Source organism: Heptranchias perlo, chromosome 21 (assembly GCF_035084215.1).
Source record: "Heptranchias perlo isolate sHepPer1 chromosome 21, sHepPer1.hap1, whole genome shotgun sequence".
Lineage (NCBI taxonomy): Eukaryota > Metazoa > Chordata > Chondrichthyes > Hexanchiformes > Hexanchidae > Heptranchias > Heptranchias perlo.
Window position 1 is genome coordinate 35,168,884 of NC_090345.1, and position 27,370 is coordinate 35,196,253.

Here is a 27,370-nt window from a genome sequence, read left to right on the forward strand (position 1 = left end):
GGCAAAGGCTTCTCAATATCAATAGGTAGCACTAAGTCTAAAAGCCCCTTGAAACAGACCTTGTGAAAAGTTAAGAGGAGAAAGAACTGAGATGGAACACATTCAAAAGTTTTGTGAATTTTGTTTTTAATAGAGAGTAGGTCAGCATTTTGCAGTTAACATGCAAATATATTCACTGTTGTGGTTGATGTACTGTACAGCCCATGGGTAGCTGGTAAGGACAAACTTGATTACAACTAATATAATACCATATACAAATGATCTTACCAAGCTGTACTTTAATAGGATAAATTCAAGTCCTCAGAAGTTAAGAAATTTTTCAGCATTGTACAGCATTGCTGAAAAAATACTTCTAATGCAATTATTTGTGTGTAATTATGTAAAATACATATTTGGGTACAAGTTAAAGCCTGAAATTAAATCGTAGAATTTGGAATACTGATCAAATTGCTGAAGCATTTCTCTGTTTGTTATGTCATCTGAATCTCTCAATTTAATTACAGCCTTGTAACTCCAGGCAACTGATGTTGAATAAGCATATTTCAAATTAGGAATGAGAATTTTAAAGGCTAAAAAAGCTGCTTCACTTAAAATAAGAGGGAAGGATAACAACGTTAGGTTCTTAGGCTTTGCGACTTAAACGTTCTGATTACCAGTTTGAATATAAATGAAAACTTGTGGAAGTAGTCGACCTTGACAATGTTTTAAAGCTCCAGTATGACAATAAGCCTCACGACTTTGAGAATTCGCTGAACCACTAGAAACAAAATAGGATTTTTAATACACTTAAGTTAGCAAATGATACATAAATTAATACTAAACTTAATATCTAAATTTAATTAAAATGAATATTCTTTCTCGTCGTCCCTCTATTCAAAATTATCTTCATTTCTGGCAATCCCACAATATATGTAACCAAAAGTTTTTTTTTTGCTCTTTATATTTCCAGTGTTGATCTGACCCTTGTAATCTCATACAACTTCAGCCTGGTCAGTCATATATGACCTATAGAAAGATTTTTACTACACCAAGTGAATGCTAATCTTCTGTGTTGCCTACCCACATTTGTCCAATTAGCCTTCCATGAGATTAAGACCAACTGAATGTTTAAATACTGCTCCCAGGCCAATAAGACTTTATTCACTTTCCCAGACCTCGCTTCCTTACACAAAGCCAAAAGCTACCACAGGGATTCAGGCATTGTTTGTTTTCTCCTCCAGGAACTCCTTCAAGTCGGACTTGTTCTCTGATTTTAAGTACCTTTCTGGGCTGTGCCTGAACTTCATAATTGAAAAATTTGAGACTATGCAATCCATAATGCCATTGCCTTTCAAGATCACAAAATGAGCAAAAGGAGTCTTTGTGAATGAGATGATCTGTCCTCTTCATCCCAAATGCCTTCCATTTGGTTAAATTTAAATTTTGCCCTTGCACCTGAAAATCTCGATTAACCCACAGGCTCCATTCAAAATAGTCACTGAATATATTTCAGATAGACGCACATTGTCTCGAATCAATTAAGCAATTTAAGCTTCCCACTCTATTCATTAGTCCCTTCAAAGATGCACACTCTATCAGCAGCACTTCCTTCTCCAGCTCCAACTGCAGAGATTTTTTCTTCGCAGGGCAAGTGCACATAGAGTCTATAACTTCACTTTCAAAGTATCAGCGATATGGGGACTTTTCAGACCGTCCACCCCCTTTTTTTGTCAAGCGTGCATCCTTTAAAATAGCATACTTTTTTGTGGGGGGGTAGGATCCTGCCCAACAAATTTCAAAAATTCATTTACAAAGTTCCAAAAATGTTCTCTAGTATCTTCATTGAGGGGCAACATTCATGATCGTCTTGTTAGGATCTGATTTGGTTGTGATGGTCACCATAGTAGAATAGCTGATGGACACTTACTGCCCAGGGTCACACTGGAAGCATGCCACTTTAGGTTGAGTGTGTGAGTGAGTTCTGGCTCCCAGCACAAATTCATGCTTTCAGGAGAGATGGGGTAATAAGAGAAAATGGAAGGGAAAGTAAAATTACCTTCATGCCTCAACAATAGTTTCTATTTGCCATTCACCTGAATGAGATCCCTGCCTCGACTCTTGTGCTGCACTAGCCATTCAATAGAAGTGTCTCTGATAGCATATTCCTCAATGATTGACAAAGTAGCAGAACCAAAGAATGGAATTCTATTGAAGCAGTGTACTATCTGTCTAGAGACTGCAGCTATGTCTCCTCTCTCAGTGGAGAGCCCTTGGACATTTGAGTTAGTTCATAGAGCGATCATTGGTTAAGTGTTGAGGCAAATCATACAAGTAACAGAATATCCTGTATTGTACTGTGACCTAACTCAGAGGACAGAGAAAGCTATTTACAGCCCACAGAGACTGAGAACTGAATAAATCTAAATGAGTCTTCAGAAACCCAACCTAACATGACTAAAACAGATTATCTGGTCATTATCACATTGTTTGTGGGACCTTGTGCGCAAGTTTCTTTTTGAAGTACATCATTGGCTGTGAAGTGCTTTGGGACGTCCTGGTGTCGTGAAAGGCGCTATATAAATGCAAGTCTTTTTTCTTTTTCTGAAGCTGGAGATAGTTAGTTTTGGGGTAGTGTAGAGGGAGCTTTTTTCTGCTTCTCGCTCATGCTATACATGACCAATTGGGTGAGAGGGTGATGCTGATACCAGGTAAAAGAAGTATTCCATTCTCCAGCACTCACATTTGCTTTGATGTGCGTAAGATTCAACAGAAAGTTTTGTAATAAAAATGCTATACTAATAACCGGAAGTTCTTGTACTAATAAAGTTAAAGGAAATAACATAACAGAAACTATTAAATTTCACATCTGCAACATGCGAGCTATATTGCACTGATTGTGTGAAGCCTAATTATAAATTGCTAATAAACATGCTGTTAATCCCTTGCCAATTTCATTTGATTTGGCCCAGAACACTGGATTGTTGCAGGAGTATCTGAAATTATAATAAAGTTGTATTGTAGGATTGTTACCCAACTTATTTTTATGTACAAAATCTTATTGTTACATTTGTATTTTCATCCATGAAATGCATTTCATACTTTGTGTCATACTGATAAAAATATTAATTTACATTTTCAAACTTGTCAAATCTCGATATTTTGTTCAAACCTTGAAATTAATTTGCCCCAACAACATAGTTGAAGATTTTAAGTAACTATAAATGTAATCAAAGGGGTTCTGCACTGTCACCTACATACATATATACTAAATAAAGAAGAAAGGGTAATTATTGACAGCTCAAAATTCTTTTTAACCCATACAAAAAAAGAAAGGAACCATGCAGTTATCTGTGTACCTCGGTGCTAATGTGGTTTTTAAAACCATATATACATAATGTTTTGCATTTTTAAGAATTGTTCTCTTTGATCTCTTGCTCATTATCCCAGTCAAAACACCCCTGCTCATGTCAGCAAAAGGGAACAGATTTGATAGAAATTCACTTGCCCCAGCTGGGAAGAATGACATCAAATCCATTCAACTTCTCCCTATAGAGGGTTTATGCTACTCCATGCAAAATCCACAGCCACTAAGGAGCCAAGTTAATTAATACCCTTGTGTGCAGATTATGTTGCCTTTTTCAAGACTGTCCTTTGCAGATGGGATGAGTTACTGGCAAGTTGATCTTGAGAAACATGGAAAAGAGATTAATCGAAAATGTGTTGGGCAATTCTTTTATCAACACTAAAGTAATGAAACGGGAAGCTTTACATAACTTAGTATGTTTTTTCTTCATCGGGTTAATACATTCTCAATTATTGTTATCTGGTATCTTGGCATCTGATAAAGTAATTGTAACAATGGTGCATTATAGTACTAACATTGCTCTCAGTCTGGTATCTCTGGCACACATACACATGGTTCTGCTCCCGTGCCTGGTTAATTTTTAATGTTATTGCAGGAGCATTCATTCTCTGCTCACATTAAAATGATTCAAAAGTATATTTATAAGTAGCCTTTGCAATGGGCTGGAGTTGTACTACATCTGGTATCAAGCCCAAGCAGCATGAGGCAGTCTACGAGAGGGGTTCTTGCACCTCCTGGTTTGTCTGCTCGGAGGTCACATCACCAATCTGATCCACATCATACTGCCACTTTCACACTGATATATATCTGAAACAGCTTAGCATGAACATGAAAGCAGTTGTATAATGGCATGGTTATCATCACGTAAAGTAATGACCTGACCATTTTTATATGTTGCCATGTTGGGACAGTATCTTGCAAGCCTATTGTTGCAGATAATGCTTTATATCTAATGGAAAATGTGTCCTCAGATGCTTTTGATTCTTTTGTGTGTGAAACATCTTGTAGGATTTTCTAGTCGAAGAATTAATAGTTCAGGTCCACCAGCAGGATAACTTGCTGAGATATGCAGTTCGCATAGCATGTATTTTTTTGTCCTTAGGCCTGGGTTACGTGGGTGTGTCTGAGATTAGAACAACATTGGTGCCGTTGGGCTTAGTTATGAATATAACAAGACCGGACTTCCCACAGTGCTATAGCCTGAGGGTCTAGTTTTGGGAAGGTATGCTGTCTGTGGGGAGAAATGAAGGTTGAGCAGGATTAGTATGAACCCAAATAACTATGACTTCTTCCTCGGGAAAATAACAAATCCCTCTGTTCCAGCTGTCAAAAATTATGGGAGTTTCATTCTCTGTATACTGTTAGTGTGTGAGGGGTCATTCTTTAGAAATTAAGGCAGTGCTACCTTTGCATTTAGCAGTAATGATTTTAGTCTGAAAAACTAACGTGATCAGTTTGTAATTTTTAGCAAGCAAATTTTAATACTGAGAAAGAGGAGTTTTTAAATGCACAATTTTAAGAGTTGTGTTTTACAGGTCTTGAGCACACAGCTTGTTTTATTTTCCTTTGATGCATGATCCCCCGTGAGCTGGCTTTCATTGTGCTACAGTCAATGCTTTTGTTTTTACTTTCCTGTAAAAACCTGGGATCTGTTAGGCAAGTTCTGAAGAATTTACCAATTAGCAGCTGCCCTGCCAGCCACAGCAGGTGGCTTTCATATCCCTCAGAGAAGGCTGTTTGCACCTCTGATCAAAGCGAATGCAGGTTTAACAAAAAAAGTCAAGGATTTTGTTGGATTTTTGGTATGTGACGCAAACCCGTGAAGTATAGGTAATTTTTGTAACTTGGCCATTGAGCTGGTAATAAATTGCTGCCATTTCAGGAAGTGTTAGCTTTGTTGTGTGTATAACAGTCTTACGAGTTTGTATACATTCATTTCCTTGATAGCCACTCTCAGTAGGGAATGAGAGGGGATGGGTACTAATAGGGATGAGTAAATATGTCTGAGAGCCAGTCAACACCTGATAAAAGAAGGAGCTTAATTCACCTTAATTGAAAGGCCAAGTGTGAAAATAATGCTATTTGCATTTTTATGTGGTAAATAAGAGGGTCCCTCAGGTGATTTTCAGAAACATTTTGAAGCTTTAAAAAGAAAGTTGCAAATAATTAGACCAATATGCTAATATTTAAGACATCAATATTAACAAAACACGCACTGAGTTTCTCATGATTATGCAGCGTTGGTATTAAAAAGTCCAATTAAAATCTGTTTTTGAACTTTTTCACCTTTTGTGCTCCCTCAGATTTTGGGCCCCTTTCTGCTGTTGCATTGATGAAAAGCATTTGCAATACTTGGCTTAAGAAAGGGTATAGAAATAATAGCAATGCAGTAATAGCATAACAGTCTGCCCTCATTAGCCTGTGTAAGAACTGTATGCACAGTGGCTATGGGAGCAATTGGCCAAGCTGTGTGTGACAGCCTGCTTGTTTGGAAATAGGCTAATCTCCTGCTTGGGTTATCCAGAGGTCAGGTGGAGATTTCTTTTTTTCAGCCTCCTTTAGTGCATTAGCTTCTGTGTGTTTTATAACAGCCCTCTTCTTTGGTAATTGTGCCTGCAGGCTGTGGATGGACAGCAGTTATCTGTTGAAATAGACTAAGCAGCAAGTGTTCTGACATGTTTATCAGGCAAATTGTACCTGACAAAAAGGTAATTACACTTACAATTGGGTCCAAGAGCAGCTGGATGATTAGGGGTTAATCAACTGTGCTCGGTAGACATGTCCTGTGTTTAAAGCTAATGGTTTAGCCTTGACTGTTAGAAATCTTGAGCACTGTAGTTTAAAATGGGGTAATCAAAAAAGTCATCAACTATTTGATCATACATTACATCTTCACAACTCCAAGTAGATTTGATGTCATCTTCCAATCAAAAAGAAAAGTTGATATGGAATCCCTTTTGTTGCAAATTTTAAAGCTGTTGCAGACTTAAATGATATATAAATGCAGCAAAATTATTTATTTACTTTGATCATTGTTTGAGTTTAAAACCTACCCATTGAAGCATTTTTTTATTTCTCCAATTATAAACTCTGTGTGGGTTTGATGGTACTTTTCTGTGAGAAATAAGAACTTGATGCATGCATTGGATAAACACGATTACACTTCCTGATACAGAATTGAATCTGGACAACCTCCTTTTATAATCATGGGATGCTGCAGCCTGCTCAGATTGTTTTGATTTGAGCTGAGTATAATGTCTATTCAAGCTGTAGTATTATGGTATAGTTCAGTACTACTTTCAATCACCTAATGAAACACATTGGGATGAATTGTTGTGATATAGTTAAATTATTGGAACAATGTATATTTTATGTTTTCAAGACACCGAACCAAATTATGAAGGAAACAATTAAAATAAAATGAAGGCATTGCAAATATTTCCCCATTTCATAATGAGAAATCTTAGGGGAAAAACTGTATGTTTTGTTGAAATGATAGCCTAGATTGCTTGTACAATCATATTAGTATTATTACATAATTATACCCTATTAAGTAATAAAATTTCATGTCTCATACAGTAGAACTTTAAATCTCTCAATGATTCTGTCAAGCATTCTCCAGAAACAATGATGGATGTTTGGAACTGATAGTGTGCGTGCGTGTAGGGGGGTATGTTGGAGAATAAGGAGGAGGCTGTTCTGATTTGTGACCAGATTGGATGGGAGATGGATGATAGTGATTGGCTGAGCACTAAGTACTGCAATGTCAGTGAGTTGAATAGGAAAACATTTATTTTATTGAATGGAAAGATGTTTGAAAAATAAATGGGATGGGGGAAAGAAACGAGGAGAAAAATTATCAAGTACCCAAAACACACTGCCAGTTGAATTTAGTCAACGGTATAAAATAATGATGCCGTTCATTATTTCATAACTAGTCCAAAGCTCAGAATTTGGCCTGTTTGCATGGGGGGGGAGGGGAAAGGATGTTTTAGTAAATCCTGAGTTAAATCGGTTAGCGAGAAGGATGTTGGTGAAGCCTCGATTTGTTTGAATGAATTCCCCGTGTGCATCTTTTCATAAAAGGTGTGACTAAGCTTTTGCTCCGGGTTTTCTGATTTAGCAGGAATCTTTGCCAACTTCCCAAAAAAAAGGTGTGGCGGACCCTGCGTAATGGAATAAAATCAGTACCCTGAACATTTAGGAAGCAGATTACATTGTTACAAAGAGGGTTCCACACCCCAGCTTCAACTTGATGGCACTTCTGTGTTTAGTTTGTTCTTTTCCTCCCAACAAAGAGGTGGGAAGAAGTTTGTGGGACTCCTTTACAGCTTTGGAAATAATTTCAGAGTAATTAAACACTGGGGTGGATTTCTCTGAGCTCTGAGTAAGCTGATTCTAAAGTTTTTTTTTTGCTTAACTGGATAAACTGAAAAATGTCATTAATAACATAGCCAGTCTTATGAATATCCAATTGCCTAAACCCAAGGATATATTCAGGACATGATGGTCTACGATTAACATTGCTTCATATTTAGCATTGTTAAAAATGTTATCTGTCATACAGGATGCTGGACTATCTCGCAAGCCTTTTTTTTAAAAAAGGAAGTAATATATAACCATGTCTAAGGTAGATTTGGTCGGTCCTACACTTCTTGCATGTAGCTACACACTCCTTTTTCCAATGTTCTCCTTTCCTGACATTCCTAATTTGTACTGTATGGTTCCATGAATTGCAGCAGCCCTCCAGTGCAAGTGTCCATTCTTGTGTGCGATCTCATAGTGTCAGTGAAGACTGAATTTGCTCACACCCAACATCCACACATGCACACTTTCTAGCAGGGACTGCTGTTATAGTTATCTGAAGCATGAGCCCTGGATGATTTTTATACTTCCATTTGAGGCTAATTGAAGCACCCACCCTGGCTAAGAGCTAACTCAGCACAGACCAAGGATTGAATCGCACCCCTTCCTGGTTTGTATATCTTGGTATTCCACCATGTGGTGCATTTACACACTGAGCAATCGGGAGATCAAACTCCGTACTTTCTTGCAAAGTGGTGACGCTCCCTTCTCACTTAGTATTTGATTGCTTTGGAGTGGTGCTGCAACGCATAAAGATCAAATCTGTTGGCTGTTTACCTTCTGGCGGTATTGCTAATTAAATGGCAGCAAAATGGGTCTAAGTCCTAAAGCCCACCTTGTCTGTCTCATGCATTGAGGGGAAAAATTTGGAAAGTTCTAATTTAGACAATGCCATCCATAACTTGTCTTCATAAAACACATGTCAGAAGTTTAACCTTTATTTTCTTTTTGTTCCCCTCTAATTTTTATTTCTGCGCCTAATAAGGCACGTTGAGGCATCTCTCTATACATAAGCACTATAGAAGTCTAAGTTGTAATTTTCTTCCTGTAGGCACCCATTTAGTCATTGTTCATGTACGAACCTAAACAATGAATGTTGGCAAGTTGATAATGCCCATCACAGCAGAATCTGACTCCTATTCCCACCAATGTCTACACATTTTTTCAGGACAGGGCATAGGATAATGATAAGGAGAAGATACTCTGGCTAATTTTTCCTCCTTCCTAACCTAGGGCACTGAAGACAATTGTAGCACCTCTACTGCCACACTGGCTGAGATCTGCTAACTCGGCAAAAGCCAGCAATCGACCAAAGATCTTCTGTATGGCTCAACTGCATGCTACCTTTCTAAACAAAGGGGGAAGCAGAAGTATAGGCTTTGTTACTGGGCTTTCCGGAAGTGTTCATAGTCTTGATGTCTTCAGCCTGTCTCTGTCTGTGCTTAGTCCATTAGCATCTGGCACATGACCAGATGAATAGGCACCAAGTTTTTTGAAACTTTGGAGAGAACAGATTTGAGATGCACCAAAACCGAAGTTCTTTGGAGCAGGATGATGAACAGAACGACCCTCTGACAAAAGTGCTGGTTAAATGTTTAAAATGGGTATAGGTATTTGTGTTTTTACAGTTGTCTCATGAAAAGCTTCCAGTACCCCTCACTGAGTATCGTAGTGACATCCTTCTTGATGTTTGTGGCAGTTTCCAAAGTGTGTGGGAAGCCCTAAAGCCATGTTGTTGGTGCAGTCCATGAAAATGATCCTCCTGGTGTTTTTTTGAGGCAGCTCGAGCAGTCCGTGGCCACGGAGAGCCCAAAGCTTAGGTCCACACCAATCAGTCAAATTCTTACCTTCAGTATCTCACCTGATAAATCTTCAATCCTCTGCCATTTCCCCCCCCAACCCCACTGATGGTTATGTGAATAAGCCTGACCTGTTGCAAGGTTTGAGTGAAGTCTGGGGCTGCACAGCCACCCCAAGCATTCCACAATGAAAGGTGGGAGTTTAAGAAGCAACTAGCTCATTGCGCTGCCAAGGAGAGTAAAACTCTTCAGGGAGTCAGTTGTCACCAGCGCATACGCATAAAATCAACTGATTTAAATTTGCAATACTCTGGAAAGTTTCCCCAGCACGCAGGAAATTTGAATCCGCTCATTTTATGCGCATGTGCTGCCAGTGATAACCAACTCCCTGAAGACTCCCGCACTCCCTGCTACTGTCAAGAGACAAGCAACCATGAGCAGGCAGTGAGCCCTCCGATTGGAGTTGCAATCCAGTCCAAATATTATAATTGTACTCGCAATATTAACCTCCTACCTCCCTTAAATTAATGCCAGTGATTGGACTCCATTATTTTGAAACCATGACAAAAAAAAAGCTATGCTGTTCTGGTTACAACAGCAATGACAGTGTCTAAGTTGATGGAAGCAGGAACTAAATCACTGAGTAGCTTATAGGTAGAATTGGTAAATGGGTGGATAAATTCTTGTTTTCTTGGGACAGTTTTGTAACTTTACAACTGAATTTACATGCTGTTAGTGAAATAAATACAAGTACTATAATTTACTCATGCCAAGGCAGCTCCATTATTATATTAACCCTAAACTATTGAAATAAACATAATGTTAATTAAAAGTAAATTTTTGAAATTTATGTACCATTTCCCCCATCCTATTTTTAAACTTTCCTTTTGCAGCTCCCCTGATGGTTTGTAGCTAAATGCACTTCCTGGTATGTGACTGAGTCATGCAGATCATGAAGGTAGCTGCCTCAGTTGTTGGTCTGTACTGAGATAACTGATGTCAGTAAAGCTGCTGCAATTGGGTCTGATGCCCCTGGGCTGGAGAAGGAAAAATCATCCTGGCTTCCCTCTCCTGATCACTATCTGGTGCCCCCTGCTGGACAGCATGTGTGTAGATGGCTTGTAAGGACGGTCAGACTGAGCTGTGATGCCTTCCACTGTCAAATAACTTGGCAGCAGTTGCTCTTTATGCTCTTATGAAGAATATCCACCTGGGTTATGATGTGGAGATGCCAGTGATGGACTGGGGTTGACAAATGTAAAGAATCTTACAACACCAGGTTATAGTCCAACAATTTTATTTGAAAATCACAAGCTTTCGGAGATTGTCAAGGAGACAATCTCTGAAAGCTTGTGGTTTTCAAATAAAATTGTTGGACTATAACCTGGTGTTGTAAGATTCTTTACACCTGGGTTAGGTATTGGAGAGCTGCCAGTACTGTGGTGCACTACCTGTTATCAATCAGCATCTTCAGGAGACAAGGGAGTAAAACAAAAATTGATTTAAATTGGACTACACAGAGTAATCAATGTTATGATACATGTTAGCAAACTGTACAGTCAATTCTGAACCTGCTCTTTATTGTAACTGAAGTGTAATTTGAGTTTTCTTTCATCCAACTATCAGTAACATTTGTTCAGTGGCTCATGATATTAGTTGCAATTTGTTATGGTATACAGGATATTACAGATTCTGCAGTATAGAACTTTTTTTCAAATGACTGCAGAATTCTGAGGAAAGATATCAGAAGAATAAACTGAATCTTCCTTTGCATTGTGCATTCTGTATGTACCACTGATTAAAGTATAGAAACAAAATTACATTGTTAAAAAGTTGCTCCATTATATGAAAATGAACTGAATGTAAAGTCTTTTATATGATGTGATCCGGAAACAATTGCATCAGAAATATTGCTCAGAAAAAATGATAGCGAGGTATGCATACATCAGTCAGCATTTGCTTTGGTATAAGACAAAGCAGAGTATTAAAATAATTACAGGTATAGTAAAAGCTCTAATATACAACATGGCTTAGAATTCATAGTGTCTTTCCAACTGTTTTTCACAAATGTAAGAGATTAGAACATGAAGGAGAATAAAGGTAGAACATTCTGATCATTTCCTTGCATTAAGAGATCTGTCAGAGGGAAATACCTTGAAGTTGACTTTTTAAATTTTATATATACTAAAAGTCATACAAATTTTAATACATAGAATTTACAGCACAAACAGACCATTCAGCCCAACTGGTCTGTGCCAGTGTTCATGCTCCACAGGAGCCAATATTTTGTAATACTTTACAAGCAGTCTGACCTGTTCCCAGGTGGCTGCTGCTGTCTGATTCACTGCATTGTGGTGGAGCAGTGGTGTTGACCATTAATGGACTGTATCAGAGTTGTGGACATAGGTAGATGCCCCCATTCTACTAAAATACCAGTCTCAGTTGCACTCTCTGTGGGGAGACCAGACACCTCACCTGAGGACACTCTAGACAGGTCTCACACAGCCACTGCAAACCAAAAGTAAACTTGCCAAGATTCACTTAAATTGACAGGCAGATAAAACCTGTTTTTAGCTGGGTTGTCCCAACTGCTGGCATTAGTGAATCCTGGCTACATAAGAACCTTGCTGGCACCACTACCACAGGTTTTAGTGCAATCTGAACGCAGGTATAATTGGTTATAGTTTATTTGTAGAACAAATTGCAATTTGATTGGTACTTTAAATTTTTATCAGTGCTCTGAATATAAAATGATTTACTCACTATAAATAGTTGGGATTTTTTCTGCATGGTATATTATCAATTTTCATTGTTGCAGTACTTCTTAATTCCCACAGGTCTGTGAAACACTATATACTTCATTGACAAATGAAAAATAAACAGTAGTGTGGTGGTCTGTCTTGCCACACATGTATCGATGCACGGAGTTTGAGGATTTTTCTTCAGTGTTGTACATACCATTTGTAATGGAAATTGGGCGCATCCATTTTTCATGTATTGAAAGAGTACTGCTTGGTAAATGTTGGTGCAATATCCTTAAGCTGTGAATTAATTATTGTATTGTTGTTATTTTGTACAAGAAACTTTTGTTTCTCCAATTTTTTTCTGAAAATGTTCTCCCCTTCCCTCCTTTTCTCTCCTAAAGGCATAGACTACTTATGGGAATAAAGATACACAAGTGTCATTTGCCCTGTAGTACCTTGCCCAAGTAGCCATTATTCATGTGTGAGCTTTAACAGTGAATGTTAGCTGACAATTCTTCCGCAGGAGGCATCACAATCAAGCTTCATCCTGCCCTTAGTGTCCTGGCTGAGTTTTCTCCTCCCTAACCTAGGAATGCTGAGGTAACTTCTTGTACACCTACCACTGCCCCAGCTGAGATCAGCTAACTTAGTTGACTGTGGAATCAAACCTGGGCACTTCCTGGCCTCTGTGTCTTGGCTAATCACTGGTACACATGCTGAGCCATCAGGGGAGCCCGTGTGATGGGTTCTTCATGGAGGCAACCATATAACGAACTTCTAAGCAACAAAATTACAAGTGTGAGTGATAGCTTTCTGAGTGGAAATCCAAATCCCAGTGAAAAAGAACCACCATTCCAGAATTGGTATAAAATACTGTTTTGTTTCAAAAGTGTTGATGCTTTCAATGCTCATCTCCATGCATTCTCCTTTAGTCATGAAATTGGAGAACTCCATAATTACTTGCACTACTGCTCAGCTAATGGGAAATCTGCTTGTTTCAAGACAAATAAATGATCTCTTTTTCCTGATCCCTGACTACAAAGTACCCCACCTAGTGGTCCAAACAAGAACTGAACAAAGAGTTTACTGAACTTCTAAGCAATTTTGAGAGTTGGGTAAACCAGCCTAAGGCTTCAAATCAATAACTATTTGAAAAGTTCTAAAGATCACAAAGAATTTTTATATATTAGAAAGAACATACTGTTTCCCAATTCTTTGAGGACTGTGGTAATTCAAATTGGATATTTTTAGTCAATGCATTAGAGAATTAAATCATTAAGCAGTTTTCCAAATAATCAGACCTTTTCTTTCATATTGATGATTTTCAGAACATTTCCACTGGAGAATATTGTAAAAATAGAATTGAAGATAGGCCCAAATTCTCATGAGCCACTTTTGGGAATATATCCCAGCATAAGTCATTCTCTTTATCAGGGGAATAAAGTGCCAATAGCATCCCACACTATGAGCACCTTAAGGTCCTGGCCAATAGATAGAGAATTATTACCAACAAAACCCCTTACACTCTGGGCATCTGTACTATTTGTGTTCACATGAATCTGTATCTCAACTGTAATTCTATTGCTGATATCTCTATCACTGATTATCATTTATTGTTAAGGGGAGAATTAATTATTTTAAGTCACTGGTGTTAGAGTCCAGAATTCTATTTGAATAATTACTAGATAATAACTCATGAAAAATGCATGCAGTTTACCCAAATTATTTTAAAATATTTAAAAGTCGGTGTTTTCATTTTTTCCAGCCAATCTTCATGCTTATTCCCTCAAGTAATTTTGTGAAATATTTTGGTTATCTTAGATGACACAGTAATAGTGTATAATTTTCTTGTACATGGGTTTTTAACTAGAATATATTTTTTACAAATCAGTTATATGCTGTATTAGTGTAAAACTGAGCATTGCCTTCTGAACTTATAAATTATTGGTTTTGAATAAGGGTATTTTAGTGCACTGATGCCGGTTTGTTATAGGAAAACAATTGTACTTAAGCCAATACGCTTATTCCAGTAGGTTTTATTGTTATATGATGCTCTTAATTCATCAGCTCGAATTGCTCCTACCTTAATGATGGACCAGTGGTCACCAGTACTTCACTCTGATGTAGTATACTTCAAAATATTCTCCAGATACAGCCCAAGTTTAGAAAATCCAATTCTATTATTATATACTAGTGGATGTTTTGCAGAGTTCAAGTGACCTGTTCCAAAGATTTCACACAATTACCATTGTGCTTTAGTAAAATCTTAGTGGCAACATCACTTAAATTATTTGGCATCCTGCTTTTAGCCATTATTCCTGTATAGGATTTAGCATTGAATATGTGATTTTGCTTTATTGTTACTGAAAGTGTTTAGAAACCCATTAAAGTATTATTGCTTTGCCAAGCTTTGGTCAAGTAATTACAAGTTTGTGATTTATAGGGAAATTATTGGCAGTTAAATATTATGTTAAACTGCTGTTTGCGGAAGGGATAGTGTCATTCAGTGTGTGAAAAAACACAAATGTTGATTTACTTGGAAATTCAAATAGCTTCTTCCTTTGATACTTGCCCCCACTGTTGATTGCCTTTTGGATTAGTTTGGATTCTCGGCTCAGTAACAAGTGTGGATTTAAGTGGCTTATGGTTCAGTAGCAATGTAGTATTAACTGGCAGTATAAAAGAAAAAAAGAGAAGTACAAGTAGTAACTGTTTTCAAAAGTGCAATGTCTTTTATTTCAGAAGACAACAGTTAACTCGTGCTTAACTCTTCATTTAAGCAGAATGCGCAAATCAATTGTTGCAAACGTATGCTTTACATTTTAGAAGCTACACTTTAATCCCTGACTCTGTTTCATTCTTCTTCCCCCTCCCACCCTAACAGATAATATATGAGAACACTCAGCACTACGTAGTTTGTTTCCATTTGGAGGAAAGGATGATCATGGTTGTTTGATACTCTATAACTATTGTCAGCACCATTCTTTGATTGCCTAATAGGAGCCAAATGCCAGATACTTTCCCCTCTCCTCCCCAAAGAAGCTCCCCACCAAAGCATGATGATTCATCATTTTATTGACATGTCTGAGAATTGACAACCTGCTGTCAGGCAGTTCTGGGCCTTCAGTCCATAATATGGTTGAGAGATAAGTTGTGCTACAATTGGGCTGCTGGACCATGAAATCCAGGCTGTTTCAATACTTGAAGTTATATTATCAACTTCTAAGAAAACATTATCTTTATTGCTCAAGTTTTCGTTTTCTGTCATTTTGCACACTTCATTGGTTTTGTTTAGCATTGAACTGGTTACGTTTAGAGCAAGTTAAGTGGCAAGTAACATTCGCGCCAGATAAGTGCCAGGCAATGACCATCTCCAACAAGAGAGAATCTAACCACCTCCCCTTGACATTCAACGGCATTACCATCGCCAAATCCCCCACCATCAACATCCTGGGGGTCACCATTGACCAGAAACTTAACTGGACCAGCCAGGTCAGAGGCTGGGTATTCTGCGGCGAGTGACTCACCTCCTGACTCCCCAAAGCCTTTCCACCATCTACAAGGCACAAGTCAGGAGTGTGATGGAATACTCTCCACTTGCTTGGATGATTGCAGCTCCAACAACACTCAAAAAGCTCGACACCATCCAAGATAAAGCAGCCCGCTTGATTGGCACCCCATCCACCACCCTAAACATTCACTCCCTTCACCACCGGCGCACAGTGGCTGCAGTGTGTACCATCCACAGGATGCACTGCAGAAACTCGCCAAGGCTTCTTTGACAGCACCTCCCAAACCCGCGACCTCTACCACCTAGAAGGACAAGAGCAGCAGGCACATGGGAACAACACCACCTGCACGTTCCCCTCCAAGTCACACACCATCCCGACTTGGAAATATATCGCTGTTCCTTCATTGTCGCTGGGTCAAAATCCTGGAACTCCCTTCCTAACAGCACTGTGGGAGAACCGTCACCACACAGACTGCAGCGGTTCAAGAAGGCGACTCACCACCACCTTCTCAAGGGCAATTAGGGATGGGCAATAAATGCCGGCCTCGCCAGCGACGCCCATAATCCCGTGAACGAATAATTTAAAAAAAATTGTCCGCCAAAAAAATTAACAATTTCTATATTTCAAACTCCTTTCTTGCCAGGTTTCTGTGCATGCTCTTTCCGTGGTTGTTGAAAATGCTCCAGTAGTTCACCAACTAACTGATAAATTTCAATAGACTATTTGACTGGCTGGGCTTCATAATTGAGCCTGATCCTGTTGTTGCACGTATACTTCCAGCAGAAGTTCCTGGATAGTAATCAGGAGTGGGAGCCCTGACTAATCACCGCCCCTACCCCACCTAGTCTAAGAGTTCTAAGACCACTTCTCCAGCTAACTCCGAATGGTATTTGAAGCTGAAACTTTCTTTTGCTATGCAGAGCTGTTTTTTTCATTCGTTCATGGGATGTGAGCGTTGCTGGCAAGGCCAGCATTTATTGCCCTTGAGAAGGTGGTGGTGAGCCGCCGCCTTGAACCGCTGCAGTCCGTGTGGTGAAGGTTCTCCCACAGTGCTGTTAGGTAGGGAGTTCCAGGATTTTGACCCAGCAACGACGAAGGAACGGCAATATGTTTCCAAGTCGGGATGGTGTGTGACTTGGAGCACATGGGTGGTGGTCCCATGTGCCTGCTGCCCTTGTCCTTCTGGGTGGTAGATGTCGCGGGTTTGGGAGATGCTGTCGAAGAAGCCTTGGCGAGTTGCTGCATTGCATCCTGTGGATGGTACACACTGCAGCCGTGGTGCGCCGGTGGTGGAGGGAGTCCATGTTTAAGGTGGCGGATGGGGTGCCAATCAAGCAGGCTGCTTTGTCCTGGATGGTATCGAGCTTCTTGAGTGTTGTTGGAGCTGCATTCATCCAGCAAGTGGAGAGTATTCCATCATACTCCTGACTTGTGCCTTGTCAATGGTGGAAAGGCTTTGGGGAGTCAGGAGGTGAGTCACTCGCCGCAGAATACCCAGCCTCTGACTTGCTTTTTGTAGCCACAGTATTTATGTGGCTGGTCCAGTTAAGTTTCTGGTCAGTGGTGACCCCAGGATGTTGGTGGGGGAAATCAGCGATGGTAATGCCGTTGAATGTCAAGGGGAGGTGGTTAGACACTCTCTTGTTGGAGATGGTCATTGCCTGGCACTTGTCTGGCGTGAATGTTACTTGCCACTTATGAGCCCAAGCTTGAATGTTGTCCAGGTCCCACTGCATGCGGGCACTGACTGCTTCATTATCTGGGGGTTGCAAATGGAACTAAACACTGTGCAATCATCAGCGAACGTTCCCATTTCTGACCCTATGATGTAGGGAAGGTCATTGATGAAGCAGCTGAAGATGGTTGGGCCTACGACACTGCCTTGAGGAACTCCTGCAGCAATGTCCTGGGGCGTACAACGACCACTACCATCTAGCCACTGGAGAGTTTGCCCACTAATATCAGGAGGAGGCCGAGATGGATCATTTACTCAGCACTTCTGGCTGAAAATGGTTGCAAACACTTCAGCCTTGTCTCTTGCACTCATGTGCTGGACTCTGCCATCATTGAGCATGGGGATGTGGCAGGACTGCAGAGCTTTGATCTGATCCGTTGGTTGTGGAATCACTTAGCTCTGTCTAGCATGTTGCTTCCACTGTTTAGCATGCATGTAGTCCTATGTTGTAGCTTCACCAGGCTTGCACCTCATTTTTAGGTACGCCTGGCACTGCTCTTGGTATGCTCTTCTACACTCCTCATTGAACCAGGGTTGATCCCCTGGCTTGTTGGTAATGGTCGAGTGAGGAATATGACGGACCATGAGGTTACAGATTGTGCTGGAATACAATTCTGCTGCTGATGGCCCACAGCACCTCGTGGATGCCCAGTTTTGAGCTTTTTCTTTGCTTTTACTATTGGCTTACACAGAAAAATACATAGAAGTTACATCTCGGAAACAAGCCATTCAGTCCAACCAGTTCACGTTCGACTTTACCCCCCAAGCGAGGATAAAGTCCTAATCATACTTACCCACTGTGTTCCCCTATCCCTTCATCTACCTATTCAATCTAATCTGGAATGTTGACATAGTTTCTGCCTCAACCGCTAACCCTGGAAGTGAATTCCACAGCCTCACAACTCTCTGTGAAGAGGTTTTTCTTGCCTTCTGTTCTATATCTCTTCCATTTAATTTTCTATCTATGGCCCTTCATTCTAGACCCTTAAACTACTAGAAATAGTCTGTTTCTATCTACCCTAACCCATCCTTTCATAATTTTAGCCACTTCGATGATACTGCCCTGTAATCTCCCCTGTTCTAATGAAAAATGCCCCAATCTTTCAAGACTGTTTTCGTATTTGTATTTCCTCATACCAGGCAGCATCCTAGAGAATCCCTTTTTAAAGCTTCAACAGCCTTCCTATAGTATGGAACCCAATACTGCACACCATAGTCTAACTGAGGCCTTATTAAGACTCTATATGTAGGCTCATCATTACCTCGACTTTTATATTCTATACCTATTGTGATAAAGACTAAACTTTTATTACCTTTTTTACATCCTTATCAACCTGAGGTGCTGTCTTTAATGTCCTGTGAAGCTGTGTACTCAAATTTCTCTGCTGCCGAACCTACTTCCTTTCGGAGTGTAATTACTGTTTTTTTTTTAAACCAAAATGTATCACCTCACACTTGCATTGAATTCCATCTGCCACTTTTTTAGCCCATTTCTTCATCTTATCAATATCCTTTTGCAGCTCCTATTGGTCTTCTAAAGAATTAGCTACATTTCCTATTTTAGTATGATGTGCAGATTTTGACACCACTCCCCCTTGGCCGATACGCACAGTTAACAGAAGTGGCCCTTGATCTGAACCATGTGGGACACCACTGCCCACCCAACCACTCTGGAAAAATTGCCTTTAACTTCTACTCTCTCCTCTTCTAACCAATTTTTAAAATCTAGTTTGCTATTCTCTTCCTAATTCCTCGCCCCATAGTCTTCTCAAGTAATCTGCATGTGGTATCTTGTTGAAAGATTTCCTGAAGTCCATGTACACTACATTCACTGCAATTCCCCAGTCTCCATATCTATTACCTCCTCAAAGGGGGTTTGTCACGCACAATATTTCCTTTTGAAATCCGTGATTGCTACTTCTAACTCTTTTCTCTATGTAGATACATAATTTCATCCTTAATTAAAGACAAAAAGTTTCCCTCCCACAGATGTTAAGATAACTGGCCTGTAATTAACTGGATTAGCTCTGAAGGAGCACATGCACATTGACAGACCTGCCCAATCGGCAAGCCAACCTCCAAGTGATGTGCAGTTAGGTGTATTTCAGTGCTTTGATGAGCGAAGCCCAAGGAAAATGTGAGTGTGCCAAGGCTTTCAATTGTAATTTGCATCATGATTTTGTGCCATGCTGAAATACAAATACTTACAGGATATAATGATAGTTGTGTGAGGGTTTGGATGAATGAATAGGTTGATAGGTGATATTTTTTGTGATGCAGAATCTTGGGCAATTACCTACTACTTGGTACTATTGGGTAGTTTTACCGTTCCAGATTCCTTGAAGTGCACTGCCTACGGCCTACATTCTGCAGTGTTATATCCTGAGATTTTCTGACTTGAGATTTTATGTTACACGTTGCATTGTACAAATTACCCTGATTTTAGAAAAAAAAACATATTTCTTGTGAAAACATATTTTAGCTTAGTGACCCGCATAAGTAGTTAATTATACGCAAACTATTATGGGCCTTCATATTGCACTATAGAGGATGTGACATTAAATTGCAAGAAGACATTAATAAGCTTGCAGAATGGGCATGGTAAATGAATTTCAATATAGATAAGTGTGAGGTGGTGCATTTTGGTAGGAAGAACATGTAGGCCACATACTGCTTGGATAATAGTAAATGGGGTAGAGGAGCAAGGGGATCTTGGGGTACAGATACACAGATCACTAAAAGTTGCAACGTAGGTTAATAAGGCCATAAAAAGGCAAACCAAGCACAGGAGTTCATTTCCAGAGGGATAGAATTGAAAAGCAGAGAAGTTATGTTAAACTTGTATAGAACCTTAGTTAGACCACACATGAACTGTGCACAATTCTGGCCTCCATATTATAAAAAGGATATAAAGGCATTGGAGAAAGTGCAAATTAGATTCATAAGGATGATACCAGAACTGAGAGGATATATTTATCAGGAAAGACTGAGCAGGCTGGGGCTCTTCTCTAGAAAAGAGAAGACTGAGGTTTGACCTGATAGAGGTCTTTAAGATAATAGGATTTGATAGGGTAGAGATAGAGAAAACATTTCCACTTGTGGAGGAGTCCAAAACTGGAGGCCATAAATATAAGATAGTCATAAATAAATCCAATGGGCAATTCAGGAGAAATTTGTTTACCCAAAGAGTGGAAAGAATGTGGAACATGCTACCACAAGGAGTAGTTGAGGCAAATAGCATAGATGCATTTAAAGGGAAGCTAGATAAGCACATGAGGGAGAAAGGAATAGAGGTATCCTGATAGGATTAGATGAAGTTGGGAGGGAGGAGGCTCGTTTGGAGCAAAAATGCCAGCATAGACCGGTTGGGCTGAATGGCCTATTTCTGTGTTGTCGACTTGATGTAACATTCTCCAGTTAGAAGGTCAAGAGTCTTCCCTGTGACCATCTTGACCTATAATCAGCCAGTTGGACATGCATTTTAAGCAAGATGATAGAGATGTTAGTTTTTCCTCCTCTGCAGGTGGAAGACAATGCTGCTATGCACTGCTCCATCTAGAGGCTGGACTACAAATTAGCAAAATGTACCTGACTCTGGTAATCAAGTTTTACATGGTAATCGGATCTGGGGAATTAAGTTCTAGGTCTTCTAGTTGAGAGGCAAAAGTGTTCCACCACATGAGCTCCCAGCTCCACTTCAATCCCCTTCAGATTTCAAGTACAGTAGTTTAATATAAGAGTAATATTCATCAGGTTATAATAGGTCTGCATTAGCCTGTCTTAGAACATTTTTTTAAAAACTTGTTTTTATTTGTCAGATGTACATACAAACATGTCTGACAGGAAAAGACCAGCTTGTCAAACAGTCATGATGCCTTATGCATCGTGGCACAGACACTTCCTACCGACCTGGAGCCAAGTAATCTCCTGGGAGAGGTGAAACAAACAGATAAAAACCCAAACCAATTAGGGAAAGAAAATCTCCAATTCCTCTCCAACCCCTTAAGATGATCACAACTAGTCTAGGAGACCACACTGACCCTGATTTCTATTACAAGGTACCTCCCTCTTGTATTGTGTGATCTCCCCTCCAGCCAGAAACAGGTCCAACACTTTCTTGAAGATATACAACAAATCAGTGTTCACCACACAAGCCGGCAACCTGTTCCACATGCCTCCTATTCTCTGGGAAAAGAACCGCCTAACATCCAACCTAGTTCTGCCCTTACATAACTTGCAAGTGTGCTCCTTGATCCTCTTTAATCTGTCCAGTTGAAATAATTTGTCCATGCAAACACCATCTAGTCCCTTCATTATTTTATAAACCTCAATCAAATCATCCCTGAGTTTCTGCTTCTCTGAAATATACAGACCTAGATATCTCGGTAACTACCATGTTTTAAACTGGGAATCAATTTTGTGGCTTTCCTTTGTCTTTTCCAAAGCCTCAGTATATGTCACCATGTAAAGGGACCAAAACTTGACACAGTATTCTAAATTAGACCTAACCAGGTCTTGTACAAGGACAAAATGGTAAGTTTTGTTGTGCATTGTCTTGTGAATACAACCTAGTAGAGGTTTAGGTCATTGCAAAAATAAAATGGGACTTCAAAAATCCATTTCATTGGCATTTTTCTTGAACTGCTGCCTGATTTCTGATCTATATATTAAACTTGTCAATTTTAAAGTGAAAGCATTCATTTATATAAAAGTTTATAACTGTTAAATAAAAAATCACCATAATATTTAGTGTAAAGGCATAATAAATGAAAAAACTTACATTGATATAGTGCTTTATCAAGTTGTGCTTCACATACAATGAATTACTTTGAAGTGCAATAGCTGTTCTTATGTAGGCAAATTTGGTAGTTATTTTGCACACAAGATCCTACAGACATGAGATGAATGAATAGGTAATTGTTTTTGGTGTTGGTTGAAAGTGATTTTTGCCTAGAACACCAGGTGAAGGCCTTGCTGTTTTTTAAATAGTGCCATCAGAATGTTAACATCCATCTTAACAATCAAACAGGCAGATGGGGTTTTGGTTTAATGTCTCACCTGAAGAATTGCATCTCCAACAATGCCCGAGTACTGCATTGAAATGTTAGCCCAGATTAAATGTTCAAGTCTTGGAGTGGGGCTTCAACCCCAAAAGTGAAAATGCTACCAACTACATTAAACTGACACTTGTTAAAGGACAGTCGCAATTTATTCAGGAATGATACGTCATGCTGAACTGACGCGTTGGTGTTTTTCAAAGGAATTACTGACATTGACACAGAAATGCAGTTGTTATATTCTGCTACTTGGATTTTCGGAAAGTCAAAGTAGGGAGCCACAGGGATAAAGTATGAAGCTGATTGGAGGTCAAGGCATTGGAAAACAAGTTCCTCTTTATTTTTTCTCATCTTGTCCAGTCTCTTCCGACACCCTCCGCCACTTTAACAGTTTCCAGTTCCCCGGCCCTAACCGTCTCCTTTTCACCATGGACGTCCAGTCTCTCTACACCTCCATCCCACACCAGGATAGCCTGTGGGCCCTCTGCTTCTTCCTTGAACGGAGGCCCAACCAGTCCCTATCCTCCACCACCCTCCTCTGCCTGGCCGAACTTGTTCTTACATCGAACAACCTCTCCTTTGACTCCACTCACTTCCTCCAAATAAAAGATGTTGGTCACTATGGGAACCCGTATGGGTCCTAGCTATGCCTTCCTTTTGTGGGTTACGTAGAACAGTCCTACTCAGGTCCCCTCCCTCGCCTCTTTTTCTAGTACGTTGATGACTGTATTGGTGCCGTTTCCTGCTCTTGCCCCGAACTGGAAAATTTCATGAACTTTGCTTCCAATTTCCACCCTTCCCTCGCCTTCACATGGTCCATCTCTGACTCTTTCCTTCCTCGACTTCTCTATCTCCATTTCTGGGGATAGGCTGTCAACCAGTATCTATTATAAGCCCACCAACTCCCACAGCTACTTTGATTACACTTCTTTCCACCCCGCTTCCTGTAAGGACTCTCTTCCCTTCTCCCAGTTTCTCCGCTTCCGTTGCATCTGTTCTGACTATGGCAGCTTCCACACCAGTGCTTCCGATATGTCTTCCTTTTTCCTCAACCGAGGATTCCCCTCCACTGTAGTTGACAGGACCCTCGACCGTGTCCGTCCCATTTCCCGCACTTCTGCCCTCACCCCTTCCCCTCCCTTCCAGAACCATGATAGGGTCCTCCTTGTCCTCACCTTCCAGCCCACCAGCCTCCACCATTTCCGCCACCACCAAACACATCTTCCCCTCCCTCCCCTTTTCAGCATTCCAAAGGGACTGCTCCCTCCGTGACACCCTGGTCTACTCTTCCATCTCCCACAACACCCGCTCTCCTCCCCATAACACCTTCCTGTGCGATTGCGGGAGATGCAACAACTGCCCTTTCACCTCCTCCCTTCCCACCATCCAGGGCCCCAAATACTCCTTCCAGGTGAAACAGCGATTTACTTGTACTTTCCATTTAATATACTGTATTCATTGCTCACAATGCGGTCTCCTCTACATTGGGGAGACCAAACGCTAATTGGGTGATCGCTTTGTTGAACACCTCCGCTCAATCCGCAAGCGTGACCTTGACCTGCCAGTCGCTTGCCATTTTAATTCCCCATCCCACGCCTACTCTGATCTCTCTGTCCTCGGCCTCTTATACTGTTCCGAACAGCACCTCATCTTTTGATTAGGCATTTTACAAACCTTCTGGACTCAACATTGACTTCGATAATTTTAGATCATGACCACTGCTCCCATTTTTTCAGACAGCAAGTGCTGGTAATGATTCTGATGTTGTCATTTACAGCTCCTGTAGACCTTTTTGTTTCTTTACTTGCCCCATTACCAACCTCCATGCCTTGCACCATCATCCCTTTTGTCATTTAATCACCCCTATCAAAGACCTTCCCTTTTGTTCTTTCCTCCCCCCACCTTTCCTTGGCTCTGTACTTGCTTAAAAGCTCTTTAACATCTTCCAGTTCTGACGAAGGGTCATTGACCTGAAACGTTAACTCTTTCTCCACAGATGCTCCCTGACCTGCTGAGTATTTCCAGCATTTTCTGATTTTATTTCAAGTTCCTCTTTCTATTGGCTTTCCTTTGGTAAATGGTAATGTCCAGGTTCAGTAAAAATGGGAGTGGAGCTTGGAGGTCACAGGTTTCCAGTTCAATGATGCTCCCCGGAACCCGAGTAACAATGTAAAAGTACCTCATCGGATTATCTATCCAACACCACGTTGGGCAAATCAGGAAACTAGTGGGCATTTGAAGCAGACTTTCACACCTGTCCAGTTCAAATTTGTTCGTTTCTGCTCTTAAAGTGGCATTATGGCATACTGTACTTTGAACTTGGAGAAATTTATTTCCTATAGTTTACATTGCATTTCGATTCAGCTATCAACTTGAAGCTACATAGTTAATTTGGATTTTGTCTCAATTACTCGTACCTACTAATTTTAAAATTAAATTCATTGTGTTAAAAAAAAAGTCTACGGTATTCAGTCTTACAGTACTTCTGAGTTGCTTTCCCTCCAGATTGATGGCACTGAAAAATAAATCACACAATTACACCAGTACTTACCAAAAAAGAGTATTTAATGCTATGTGTTGCTTGTCTTTTGTAGCTACTTGATCTGTTTATGGTGTGGGACTGGTCCACATATCTAGCTGATTATGGGCAAGCTACGTCCAAGTATCTGAGGGTGAATCCAAGCACAGCTCTGACACTTCTTGAGAAGTAAGCAATTATATTTTTTACAGTTCTTTTATATGTGTATATTAAGTATGATTACCACAAAACTTAAACAATATGTAATAAGGTGATAGATTCTTGGTCAGTATTTTTTAAATGATTTGTATTCTGAGGAAAAGTATTAGTCCGTTAATTGTTTATTTTATTGCATTTTTATTTTATTTTCCATTTTGCCTTATTTATAAGATCAGGGAAGTTGTATTGTTTATGTTTGTGTTTTAGAATTAAACTGGTATTTTAGTAAAACTATTTATACACATTTATACAACTGAGTGCATTTTGCAAATTCTAGTACATTTGACGACAGAATTGGGAACCAGGAAATGCTATTGTGGTATCTTTAAGATAGTTAGATTACACCAAAATGCCAAAACTTTCTTTATAAACTGTTAAATATGCAGATCAACATCTGTTAATGCTTTTGCAACTGTCCTTTCTAATTGCTTGAAGTAGCTTTTGACTTTCTCTCATCGTTATCATTCCTCTCTTGCTAAATTGTTGCAAAGCAGAATCTACAGAGGGTAAGTAGTTTGCATATTCTAGATAGTGCCGCTCATCCATTGTTGCGAATTGAGTGTATGTGGTTCTATTGGGAATTGTATTTTATGTTTTAATAATTGCTTTCATGATTAATGTGTGCATATGTAACATCATAGATTTATGAGCTCTTGACACAAAGCATTTGTGACATGCTTGATTATAAACTGCTTTGATTTTTGCATTCCTAAACCTATTTGAGAAAGCAGCTAACATCCAACTCAATGACATTGAAAGCTATCCCTTTGAGCTATCTAATGAGGTTTTGTTTTCTTGTAATCTGCGCAAGTTTCCTGTTCAGACATAAATGAATTCTGATTGTTGCTGTGGTGTTTTGAGTTTCTAATGCTGCATTTTGGGAATGCTCCTTACACTGGCTTCAAAACCAGAGTTCCTTATTTATACAGTAGTTATGAATAAGTAATCTCATTATCCAGCTTAGTGTACATGGCTCATCTTCATAGGCACATTCTATAATTCTATCAATAGCAATTGAGAGTGAAATGATTGTATCATTTGGCTATACTAATTTAAAAAGAAATCCTGGAAACACACCAAAGGTCTATCAACGTCAGAAAAGAAAAAAAGAAGTTTGTGATAAAAGAAAGAACTTGCATTTATATAGTGCCTTTCAAGACCTTCGGATGTCCCAAAGAGCTTTACAGCCGATTGATTACCTTTCAAAAGTACTTAATGTTGTAATATAGGGAAGTGCGCAGCCAATTTGCATACAGCAAGGTTCCACAAACAGCAATGAGATTGATGACCAGATAAACTGTTTTTGGTGGTGTTGGTTGAGGGATAAATATTGGCCAGGACACCAGGAGAACTCCCTTGCTCTTCAGATAGTGTTCTGGGATCTTTTACGCCCACCTGAGAGGGCAGAAAGGGCCTCGGTTTAACGTTTCAACCAAAAGATAACACCTCTGACAGTGTCAGCCTAGATTATGTGCTCAAGTCTCTGGAGTGGGGCTTTAACTCACAACCTTCTGCCTCAGAAATGGGTGTGATATTAGTCAAATGAAATTGAGAAATTAGTGCAATAAAAGCTTTTTGGGCATGTCATTTCAAGTTTTCCAATACTAAACTTACACGTGTTAAGTGAGAGTTAAGACATAGCTCAGGCTGATAATACCATTTAGATTACCATACTTTATTTTCCATTTTTTTCCCAACCATTACAAGATCACAATGCACCTCATTTCCCCTCCCTACAATGTAATATATTTATTCTATATTTCATTATTTTTCTTCAACCTTATAACCCATTGATCAATCATTGGGAAGCCTGAAACATGCTGAATAATTCTTTGGGGAATTGTACTCCATTTCTTTACAGTTTGAGAGATTTTAATCAAAAATATCTCCACCTCTCCCAGAACAAGTGTTTGGCACCTCACCTACATACCATCTGTGGGTCTGGACACTGAGTGTTGGCAGGTGATTGAATCATGGATGTCAAGTCATGGGCAATCTCAATCCTGTTCTCAAATGAAGCAGGAGCTACTGAATAGCTTGGCTGCACCTTCCTGAGCCCAAGGACCAATCTTGATCTG

At 39.7% G+C, this 27,370-nt stretch overlaps 1 protein-coding gene across 6 annotated transcripts in view; it reads left to right on the forward strand.

Annotated features, from left to right (window-relative positions):
- Positions 1–27,370, forward strand: part of LOC137340123 (exocyst complex component 6-like) — a 186,240-nt gene that overhangs the window by 153,352 nt on the left and 5,518 nt on the right. For all 6 annotated transcript variants that reach the window (XM_068002450.1, XM_068002451.1, XM_068002453.1 and 3 more), the window contains one exon: positions 25,150–25,262. In XM_068002450.1, coding sequence (XP_067858551.1) covers positions 25,150–25,262 — 113 coding nt within the window. The remainder of the gene's footprint in view (positions 1–25,149; positions 25,263–27,370) is intronic.